Here is an 11,788-nt window from a genome sequence, read left to right on the forward strand (position 1 = left end):
TTGTTATGTACTGAAGTTCTCACCCTGGGTCAGCAGGGGGATACTGTAGATAGTTGTGCAAATGAAGGATTGAAAGTGACATTCAGTGATTGGATAGTTTTAGAAAGTTGTTACAGTAACGAGGTACTGGAGCTCTATATAAGCAGGCTGACTGAGCCCTTCAGTTCAGTTCTGTTTCAGCTTACAAATAAAGAGCTGCTTTGGAAGAATCGCTGTGTCGTCTGATATGTTCACTCACAACTTAACAAAAATAGAGACATCCTACTCCATAATGATAATTTTACTATTTATCTATTTACTATTTGTCCTCTGCAAATATGATGAGCACCCCCCTCATCCCCTATATTACAGTTACTTATAAATAAAACTATTTCTAGTGTCTTTCATTCCAGAGAGTATCAAAGCAGTTTACAACAATAAATCATAAAACATACCCCTCCCCCAAAAAACCAATAAAAGATTAACGTTAGTTAAAGTAATCAGGGTGCTAAAAACTGGTATAGAAACAGCCTAGAAACGTCTGAGGAAATAGGTAAGTTGTTGGGGTTTTTTGCAATTTTTAAAATAATGGATAGGTTTTTTAAGCACACTGGAAGCACCCAACAGTTGGTGCCTAGGCTCATCTCCAAGGGGAGGTCATCCCATAGAGAAGGTGCCCCCACAGAGAAAGTTATATTGCATACAGTTATAACTTCTGCAGCTAATGCAATTAACATGGCTTTATCTACAGTATAAATGATCTAGAACTGTAGTTCCCAACAGGTGGTCCATCGAGCTCAGGGGGTCCACAAAACCCACCGGGGGGGGGGTCCATGGCACCATTCACCTAACAAAAACAACCATAGAGATATCAAAACTTTCAAAAGTAGGTGGTCCATGGTTTAGCTTTTGAAAAATAGGGGGTCCACCATACTTAGCTAATTGGGATCCACTGGCCTAGAATGCAAATGATAACAAAAACTTGGAAATGTCTTATACTTCAGTCTCTTGGCAGTTGCCAACTCCACCAGAACCCTCTGTTTTATTTGGCTGGATGGCAGCAACTAGGCCTCTCTCGCATAGGGCAGAGTCTTCTCTTTTGCAGAGTGCCTTTCTTCTGATCTATGGATTTATGTCACGGGTGGAAAACCTTTCCCAGCCTGAGGGTGGCATTCTTTTGTGAATGGGTGGGGGCACATATCAGTGGTGGACACAGCTCGAGACAAAAGTGGGCAAAGCAATAATGTGACCCTTTCCTTCATAGCATTGGCTACATTGCAACTATGCAAAAGCCAGAAGTTTCTGCACCCACGCCTCTTCATCTTCGATCTAGTCAAGCAAGTGGCCTTTTAAAATGTGGGGTTTTTGAGGGGGGAGTTATTGGATTATTGTTGTTTTTATTTTGATTCTGTATTTTGTGGTTTTATATTTTGATTTTATTCTGTGAACCGCCCTGAGACTTCCAGATATAGGGCAGTATATAAATTGAAATCAATCAATCAATCAATCAATCAATCAAATAATTACAGTTTAAGGACACATGACCAGCCAGACAAAAGCAGTTGAAGAAGGCTCTGAGGATGGCTAAGGGTGTGGCATGGCATAGGGAGAGTCCCACAGACCAGCTAGAGATGGCTGTGGGGACATAACCCCTGGGCCTGACATTACCTCTGATTTACGTAATCCCATTTCTAGTGCCTAGGAACAGGAACAAGCTAGAGTTTTTGTGGTTTGTTTGTGTACGAGTTTCACAAGTCTTTTTTTGAGGCTTGCTCAATGTCTTCTGCCTTTGCATTTTGACAGCTATACAACACCATAGCAGAAGATGTTCCACTAACTGAACTTTTATTAAAGGAACAGGAGTGCCCTGTTTGGAGTTCAAAATGGCAGATAACCTCTGCTTAGTTCACACAATAGATTAACAGGAGTGTATATTTAAATGTACCCTGCCTTTTCATACAAGGTTACTTACTCATTCTTCTCAACATCCAAGATGAAGTTTCTTCCTTCAGCTGTTATTTCTACTTCTGCTCTGGGTGGGTGCTGCGTACAACACAGAAACAAAAGGTTTACACACACTCTGCATTTCTGGCTTACGACAGAATCAAGATATTAAGCAAAAAATGAAAAATAATAGCAAATAGTTTATTTCACTGATTCTCAAACAGTAGACTGCAGATCACTTACAACCCAGTTGCTATGACTGTTTTCTTAGAAGCAAATCCAATGGAGTTCAATAAGACCAACTCCCAGGTTGCAACTGGATTGCAGGCTTATTGGTCCACAGTGGTATACCAGACCATAACACAACCAGAGAAGAACACTGGCAAACCATTTCTGGAGCAAATCATGATGAACACCGAATTAAAATTCCCTTCCTGGGCTCCAGTGCAGCTGTACTGAATGGTCTGACTTGAATGTAAAGGAAAAGCAGGGCTAGAGAGTGGATAAGAACATAAGAAGCATCTACTGGATCAGGCCAATGGCCCGTCTAGTCCAGCATCCTGTTCTCACAGTGGCCAGCCTAAGAGAAGTCCAAAAGCAAGACTTGAGCACAACAGCACTCTCCCCACTTGTGATTCCCACCAATGGGCACATGTGTACTGCTTGCAGCTGTGAAGACAGAGCATAGCCATTGTGCGGTTGACAGGAACTTGTAGATTTGTGCATGATGCATGCCACTGCGATGTTGGTTGGTCAAGACATTACTGTTCAAGACTGATTCAAAGGACAAGCAAAACACAATACAACGAAGTTTAAGAAATCATTGGCTGATTGGGAATGATGCAAACCCTTCACTGGAGGTTGGGTGGCCCTCTGTCAGGGATTCTTTAGCTGTGGTTCCTGCATTGTAGGGACGAGATGCACAAGATGTCCCTTGGGTTCCCTTCCAACCCTACTATGGATATTACAGTATGTTCTCTCAGAAGCGGAACTTGGCTAATGATTCTTTGTGGTTGCTTATGAAGGCTGCAAGGTGGAAATTGGCAAATATTAGCTGAAGTGTCAAAGGCAGAGCAGACGGATGAGGCAGGAAGTCGCTATCACCTCCCCCCATGCACCCTCATAAAAAAGCAAACCACAGCCTGTTAATAAGAAGGAAAGTGAGTAATGTTGGTTGTCCCAAGTAATCAAAATTGCACCATTGTTAAACATGTTCCCATCCTAAGTGTGGTCTATGAAGGAACCTCGCCCACACTGAACAGCAAATTGTTCAACCAAAATAGCCTCCGGCTTCTGCATTTCTAGTGCTTCCACACACACACACACACACACACACACACACACACGCACACACACACAATGGTTGCTACAACTTCCATGGAGAACACCATCCTCTTTTTCTATTCATATATCGACATGGTCCTTGACTATTCATAGTGGCAACAGATGTGCCCCCCTTCTCATGCCTAATTTTAAACGATTTTTCCAGTTTCATTTTAGAGCGTTCAGGAAGATTTTTGAGAGCTTGCATGAGCAGGAGGAGGGAGAGAGCGCTTTGTGGCTAATGTGCAGGGCAGAGACTCGGGAGATGTGGGTTCAGTTCCCAGCTCGAGAGTTGCCTGTGCAATCTCTTTGTTGAGCAACTTGTTCCGAGCAAGAGAGAAGGACAAAAAAGAAATAGCAATGCCCTCTTGCCCTTATTGACACATGAGGCCTACCACATCCTTCTTCGTCAACTCTGCAAGGGATCTGATAGCAAACGGGCCACAGAGCTGGCCCTTCCCTTTGATCAAAAGCACATTTGCATGGCCACACACATAGCAGTAGAGGAAAACTGATGCTTGCTTTGATTAAATCTCTGCTTCCCATCTGTCTGGTGCTTCCACACAGCCAAAACAGAGACGGCCAACAACAACTAGCTGAACTCCTCAGATAATTCTTCTGCACATCTGTGACATTTTTGTAGGAAATAACCAGGGAATGGCTGTGGCTCAATGGGAGAGCATCTGCTTTGCACACAGTAGGCCCCAGCTTCAATCTCCTGCATCTCCAGGCAGGACTGGAAGTGTTCCTTGCCTAAAACCCTGGACAGCCACTGCCTTTCAGTGTGGACAATCTTGAGCGAGAGGGACCCATGGTCATGTCTCAGCTAAAGGCAGCTTTCTATGTTCTTAACTGGATTGCAGTTGGAGAAACTCCCAATGTTGGCTTGGAGGAGGTGGAAGACGAACAGCACTATTGACTATATCCAATGCCAAGCATACAGAATCCGATTCCTGTGCATCATACAAGGAACCACATGGTACCACAACCAAGGGGGAAATTAGTGAGAATTCGGCTGTACACAGAAAAAGTTGGCAGGCATTTTTGCGGCCACAGCTTCAGCTTTTCCAGCTGCTGCAGTCTCGAGAACTGTTGCCTCTTTGTGTAGGCTAGTTCACAGCATGGTATCCTTATGTGACTAGAGGAGCTACAGATGCTCTAGTGTGGAGGGACTTACAAGCTGCTTCCAAGCCTTTTGAGAACCAGACGGATCAACCCAGTGGTTTGAAATTGTCTTCCGCAAATCACACAGTCTATGTCTTGCTTACTCATCTTTACAAGATGAATGGCCTAGGTAGCAGGATGGGTGAACAGAACTGATGCACTGTTAACTAATATAAACACTGATAAGGCTATCACACTCTTTCCCCCAGGCCCCATACCAAAAAGCCCTTTATCACCAGTGGGGAAGCAGCAAGAGGCACTTAGAAAACATAGTCACAAAAAGGCACTTGCAATACACAAAAGACCACTATACACAAATTATATTTGAGCTAGATAGACCAAAGGTCTGACTCAGTATAAGACAGCTTCCTTCATTCCTCTTGGTATTGATAATGGGTATATGAGTTTATATGACCATCACTCTATCCAGCTTAGGCAGATTTTACAAGGCACTTCACAGCCAGACTGTCACTGCTATGTAATTCCCACCCATGATTGTATCAGGAGGATAATGGTTATTTGAAAGGGACGAGAAAGCACAGCTCGTTTCCTGTTATTGTGGCTAAGCAACCTACCTTATCATTGCCAGAGCTTCCATCTGATCGCCACCGAGGTATTATGATTTCATGGTGCACCTGGGAGTGGACTGCATTCCATGTCCCTGAGGAAACATAAATAACTGTTCAAAGCCACAGTATGAACTCTGAAAGGTCAAAGGAGAAAAGCAGCACACAGGGGGGAAACCCCCACCAACATCCTACTGTACCTATCCAAATAGCCAATGGTATCTTTTACATACCCAGACAAGTCTTGTTGCCAGTCAAAAGCAGCCTTTGTTCTTGAGAGCAGATTCATCAACCACTTTTCTCACCAATTCCATTCTCTGTTTCACAAGTATAACTATAATGCTGGCTTCTTGGCATGGAGAGATTAGACTGAGTTGGATTTTTGTGGATAGTACACCCCCCCCCAAAAAAAAAGCATTTGGGGCGTCATTTCACCTGGGTCCATTGCTGTCATTGTAGCTGATTTGGCACATTTGTTTTTTTAATAGTTTCTCCCTTTCCTGACTACATGGTCAAGCCAATCAGGGGTCATAGAGCTAGTATAAGCACATCAAAGCACCACACAGCCAATCAGATTAATTTTTCCTTGAACCACACTCCCTCCTCCTACATTAACCCACAGAGAGCTTTATAACCGTGTTAAGGCAAATTTTGCTGAAGGCATATAGTAGCTGACCCCAGATTGCTATATTTGGGGTAAGGTAAAAGGTAAAGGACACTTGGATGGTTAAATCCAGTCAAAGGTGACTATGGGGTGTGGCGCTCATCTTGCTTCAGGCCAGCTCGGCGTTTGTCCACAGATAGCTTTCCAGGTCATGTGTCTAGCATGACTAAACTGCTTCTGGTGTGATGGAACACTGTGACAGAAGCCAGAGCGCATGGAAATGCCATTTTCCTTCCTGCCACAGTGGTCCCTATTAATCTCCTTGCACTGGCATGCTTTCAAACTGCTAGGTTGGCAGAAGCTGGGACAGAGCAATGGGAGCTCATCCCGTTGTGCATATTCACACCACTGACCTTCCGATGAGCAAGCCCAAGAGGCTCAGTGGTTTAGACCACAGCGTCACCCACTCCCATTTCGGGGGGGGGGGGAGTTAAGAAGGTATTTTCCCACAAGGTTATTCTGGCTGACACTTACAGGTGTGGTTTTGGTGAGTAAGTGTGATGAAATAAGCTTGTTTAAACTACGTTGCTTTGCTGTTTCTTATGCTACAGACAGTTCTGGGATGGTACTACATTTGTCCTGGTTTGTGTTTCTTCCTTATTTGTAGAATTTTGCTGATAGTTCTGCTTTATGGGCAAAATGAGCCTTCATGATAAGGGAGAAAGCTGTTCTAATAGAGGGCTTCTCCAGCCTAAATGCTGTTGCACTCCAGCTCCCATCAGTCTCAATCAACATGCCCAGTGGTCATGGACTATGGAAGATGTAGTCCAGGAGTCAGCAAACTGGGGCCGGTCCACTGTCCCTCAGACCTTGTGGAGGGCCAGACTATATTTTGAAGGGGGGAGGATGAATAAATTCCTATGCCCCACAAATAACCTAGAGATGCATTTTAAATAAAAGGACACATTCTACTCATGTAAAAACACGCTGATTCCCAGACCATCTGCAGGCCAGATTTAGAAGGAGATTGGGCCGGATCCGGCCCCCGGGCCTTAGGTTGCCTACCAATACTGTAGTCCAACAACCTCTGGAGATCCCTATTCCTTGATTTACAGGCTTTTGCCAGAGTCAAGCACAATGAATCAGCAACTGACAATTTGGCAGTACATTTACAGAACAACCCTAACCCATACCTCCCTCTGCCCCTTGCTGGTGAGGATTTGTGGCAGACAGTGGAGTGGAGTGGGCAGAAAGAGGATGATCAGTGCTGATCCATGCTGACCATTTCACCAACTCCAGAATGGCACAGGGAACAGGCCCAATGCAATTATGTGGTAGCAGAGGGACCAATTTGGGATCCAGTGAATTTGTCAGGTCAACCCTGCCCTCTCCAAACCTTCAAGTGTCCCATTTCAGCTCTTTCTGATGGCTCCAGCCAACAGGTATCCCACTATTTGGCTTTACTCCTCAGCCACATATTTGATGGCTGGATGTTTTCGCTTCACCAGTGAGGAGGCTGCCTTGACTGTGAGAGCTGGGGGGAGGGGGAGTCTCCATCTGATCCAAGCCATCCACCCCTAACCTGGAATAAAGGAGGGTCTAGATTGCTCTGTTACTATGAAAGTAGCTGCCCAGTTCCAGAATTGTCGAGTTGGAAGGGTGTCTAAGGATAATCTAGTCCAACCCCCATCAATGCAGGACTATGTAGCTGTCCCATACAGGGATTGAACCTGCAACCTTGGTGTTGTCTTGAGAGGGCTACCTTCAGAGGGGCAAAAAGGAGTAAACATGAGAGTGCATATTTCATGCATCTGTGAAGTGGAGTTTGGACGGGGAAAGGGATTGACTGTGTTGTGAACTCTGCGCTTCCCACTCCTTTCCTTCTATAAAGATACTGCATTATATTGAGTGAGTTGGCCTCTATTTTGTGGGAAGGATTCAGCTGGATATTGGAAATTTAAGATTACCCAATTCATAGGAGTAAAGGACTCAATGAATCCACTTCCCCCACCCCTTTCTTTAAAAAAAAAAAACTTCTTGCAGTTAGGAAAATGCACTAAAAAGTGTGGGGTAACATGTGATTAGGGACACGGGTGGCACTGTGGGTTAAACCACAGAGCCTAGGACTTGCTGATCAGAAGGTCAGTGGTTCGAATCCCCGCAACAGGGTGAGCTCCCGTTGCTCGGTCCCTGCTCCTGCCAACCTAGCAGTTCAGAAGCAAGTCAAAGTGCAAATAGATCAATAGGTACCGCTCCGGCGGGAAGGTAAACGGCGTTTCCGTGCACTGCTCTGGTTTGCCAGAAGCAGCTCAGTCATGCTGGCCACATGACCCGGAAGCTGTGCGCTGGCTCCCTCGGCCAATAAAGCGAGATGAGTGCCACAACCCCAGAGTCGGCCACGACTGGACCTAATGGTCAGGGGTCCCTTTACCTTTTTAACATGTGATTGACAGAAAGACGTATAACCTCCCCACAAACAAATCTGGATGAATGCTCAATAAAGAGTAAACTTTGTATAACCTCCATGCAAACTTTGCCCAGTAAATGCATCATCTGGAGGGACCCTGGGCCATATTCAACTAGCTGGTCCTGCTAAGTGGAAGTCAGAACCAGGATGTATGAAGTTGCATCCCTCCCCAAGAATCCAATTGCCTTTTCCTGTTCATTCTTCCCCACATGCTTCCAGAAGGATGTCTACGGTCCCTTCCCCCTATCCTGGATAAATGCTTAGCATGTTCACCTAATAAAATATCTAGTTAACTCTTTTCTAAAAAGTGTAAAACCTAAAAAAAATAGCTGGTCGGAGAAGGGTAGAAGTCTGACATAAAAAAATGACCACAAGGTCCAGCCAATTAATGTTGCACACCCCTCTGGTCTGAAGAGGGGATGGTCATAGCATAATATTATCACAAGGACTGGCCAATCAGTGATCTCCAAATCCAAAAGAACAGATTCAACCTAATCCACTCTGGATTAGAAAGCAATATGCAGAAACTAGGCAGATTTGAAGGATTAGAAATCTGAGGGATTAGAAATTTGGGTGTCTGTACATTTATCTGCCAGTTTTTGCCTTGCATTTTGGTCCTGCATTTCCCACATTTTGAAGAGCAGATGCATTTTTCATTATTGAACATTCATGAAAGTTCACTGTAGTTCAAAACCATCTTCCGTTCATTTAATTGTACAAAGCAATAACTTGGCAAATATGATTAATGTCACGAGCTCTTAATTAATCTGCCACTGTTCTGTAAGCAATATAGGCATTCCTGAAGGTTAAAAAGGTTTCAAATTATTTCCTTCTGAATTTTAAAGGAACAATTAACAAAAGGTTCATATAGCAGAAAACCTCAGACACATGAAATTAGTTTCACCCCCACTCCTTTCAACTCAGATTGTATGGTGTGTGTTTGTGTGTGTGTGTTGCAATCCTTAAGCAATTCAAGGAATTAAATAAGCAGGTGTTTCAGGGTTAGAAGGATTCAGCAAACATATTAGAAGCTTGCTCTCTAACACACTGCCATCAGGTTTCCATGCTGCTTTGTTATCATGAGGACTAGAAACTTACTTTACAGCTGAAATGGTAATGAAGCCTATGCATTGCAAGTAAGCAGCTCTCTTATGCATGGGTGTCATTATGACTGACAGAATGTTTTTGACCCCTGTGACAAGTCTACAATTAAAGACTTCTGCATTTAGTTCAACTGTGGGGCTGCACAGCTGCCATTCAGTACCCCTTCTGGTCCTACCTACCTAGGACTGTGGTAAGAAGAAATGGAAAATCTGCAGTTCTATTTCTATAACCACTCCCATGGGCATACCTGTTGAACATCCTTTCTTAAATGAATTTGTTGCTTCTGAATTAGAGCTTCATGGCTTGAAGGGAGGGAGGGAGGGAGAAGGCAGCATCTTCTACACCTATGGTTTATTATGTTCATAGCGATCTCGTGCATTTAGCATATTCTTATCAAAAGTGCTGAAACCTTCTTTCCTGTTCAGGTGTGCTCCCAGCTAAGCACCCATCCTTTCATGCAAGTATTGCATATACCAAAAGGTAAAAACGCTGTTTAAAATGAAGGTTCGCAAGATTTCCACTCATATCTCGGTTACTGTCATTTGGTGGATTACACATTACAGCACAATCCCATGTATACTCAGAAGTAAGTACTATTAAATTCAGTGGAATTTACTCCTAGGTAAGTGGGGTGAAGATTGCAGCCTTAATCAGAGCGTTGTCTCTCCCCCCCCCCCCTTGGTAAAACTGTTCCCACTTTTTATCCTGCCCTCCTCCACAGTGATCCAGACACTTACCTGCCCAGCCGGACTCCTCAGCCGGCAACTGCCTCAGCCAAAGCAAGATGATGGAAATAGAATAAATCAAGTCTCCTTTTGCAGCACCGCACATGATCCCTCCCATGGTCTGCAGAGAAGGCACGTTTCATAGAGATGGAGATGCCATAGCTGCTGGTGGTTCTTGATGCTGCTGCTGCTGCTGCATTTGGCTTGGTACAGAAGCCTCCGCTTTTGCAATGCTTTGGTAGGCACATGAAATAGTGGCTTAAAAAAAAAAAAAAGACCAGCTTTCAAATCCGGCCCATCACGGAAGCCATCATTCCTATTCCAAGACAGATGTTGGCCGGTGACGTCGCAGCAGCAGCAAAAGGCAGGATCCGTCCAACCATTATTATCCGACGAGGAGCCTTTAAGAAAGCATAGCGGGAGGTGGTGAGAAAGGCAATCTTGTCTTTCCTTGCAGCCCGCCTGAAAATATAGCGAGAGCTCGTTCCTGTTACTCCTTTGTCTGCAAACCTACCGGCGGTGTGTGCAGAAAATTTCAGCGTTAGTTGTATTTATTTCAGGAGCTCCTTCGGATTCTGAAATGTATGACTTAAAAGCTTGAGGGGTCGTTTATCAATCAGTCAGTTATAAGCTCACAGGCATTGATTTGATAAGCAGTAAAGAGATCAGGGTGCAGGCACCATCAGCCTCCCTGGAAGAAAACGCACGCCGTGCGCATCTCCAGACGCAGAACAGGGTTGGGGCATTTCTTAACGAACAGTTACCTTCCCACGAGGCATCTGTATTAAAGATGCATCTCGACTTAGATCTGTTCATCCGCCCTCTAGTGGCAAAATCAAGAGCTGGAGCAGCCCAAACGGACGCGGTGGTGTGGCTTCAGAGTCCAGGCAGATCCAAATCTTACACTCTCCATTCCTTGTGCCAGCTCTGGTGCCTTCTATTTTTAAGCCAAATGCATTTAAGCAACCAAATACATTTAAAACGGTTTCTCCAGTAAGTCACTGGACCAGTATGCGGTGAAGACGAAGGGAATATAGTCTGCCTTCTTCGCTTGTTTGCAAGGGGGCGGGGCGGGGGGGGGTTGCTCTCATTTCCACTCTCAAGGCAGCTTAAGTTATGCATAAAATGTTATGCAACAGAGAAAAGTTATTTTTAAAAGGCAACAATACATTCAGACTGCAGTCCTATGTGCTCTTACCTCGGAGTACCTCTAAGTGAACTCAGTAGGCTCTACTTGTTTAGGGAAGTTTTAAATGACTGATGTTTTAATGTATTTTTAATCTTTTGTTGGAAGCCGCCCAGAGTGGCTGGGGAAACCCAGCCAGATGGGTGGGGAATAAATAAATAAATTATTATTATTATTATTATTATTATTATTATTATTATTATTATTATTTCTGAGTAAGCAGACACTGAAAACCCTCAAGTTGCAGTATCACACCCACACCCACAGAAAGAGAGTAAAACAAGGGGGACGGCTGTACTGATTTATCCCAGCAACCCCATTCTGTGATATTATAAGGGATGGAAAGTGTCCATACAAGCCTATGCAGTTTACAGAGAAGTAAGTCCCCTATGTTCGTGGAGTCCCAAGTAAACGTACCTCCTCTGAACATCAGTAACCCCAGACAAAGACAGTAATCCAAACAGCAGAAAGAGGAAGGATAGGCAAGAGCTACTACAAAATTAAAAGATGCCTGCTTCTTGGGAGAAAAGCAATGACAAACCTAGACAGCGTCTTAAAAAGCAGAGACATCACCTTGCCAACAAAGGTCCGTATAGTAAAAGCTATGGTTTTCCCAGTAGTGATGTTTGGAAGTGAGAGCTGGACCATAAAGAAGGCTGATCACCGAAGAATTGATGCTTTTGAATTATGGTGCTGGAGGAGACTCTTGAGAGTCCCATGGACTGC

General features: G+C 44.3%; 1 protein-coding gene across 1 annotated transcript in view; it reads right to left on the reverse strand.

Moving 5' to 3' along the window:
- ADAM19 (ADAM metallopeptidase domain 19) overlaps nucleotides 1–10,647 on the reverse strand; it is a 53,273-nt gene extending 42,626 nt beyond the window's left edge. Inside the window, exons 1-3 of the mRNA XM_077924627.1 lie at nucleotides 9,889–10,647; nucleotides 4,986–5,071; nucleotides 1,952–2,022 (exon numbers count right to left, since the gene is read on the reverse strand). Coding sequence (XP_077780753.1) covers nucleotides 1,952–2,022; nucleotides 4,986–5,071; nucleotides 9,889–9,994 — 263 coding nt within the window. The 5' untranslated portion in view covers nucleotides 9,995–10,647. The remainder of the gene's footprint in view (nucleotides 1–1,951; nucleotides 2,023–4,985; nucleotides 5,072–9,888) is intronic.
- Nucleotides 10,648–11,788: the final 1,141 nt, after the last annotated feature.

Source organism: Podarcis muralis, chromosome 2 (assembly GCF_964188315.1).
Source record: "Podarcis muralis chromosome 2, rPodMur119.hap1.1, whole genome shotgun sequence".
Classification (NCBI taxonomy): Eukaryota; Metazoa; Chordata; class Lepidosauria; order Squamata; family Lacertidae; genus Podarcis; species Podarcis muralis.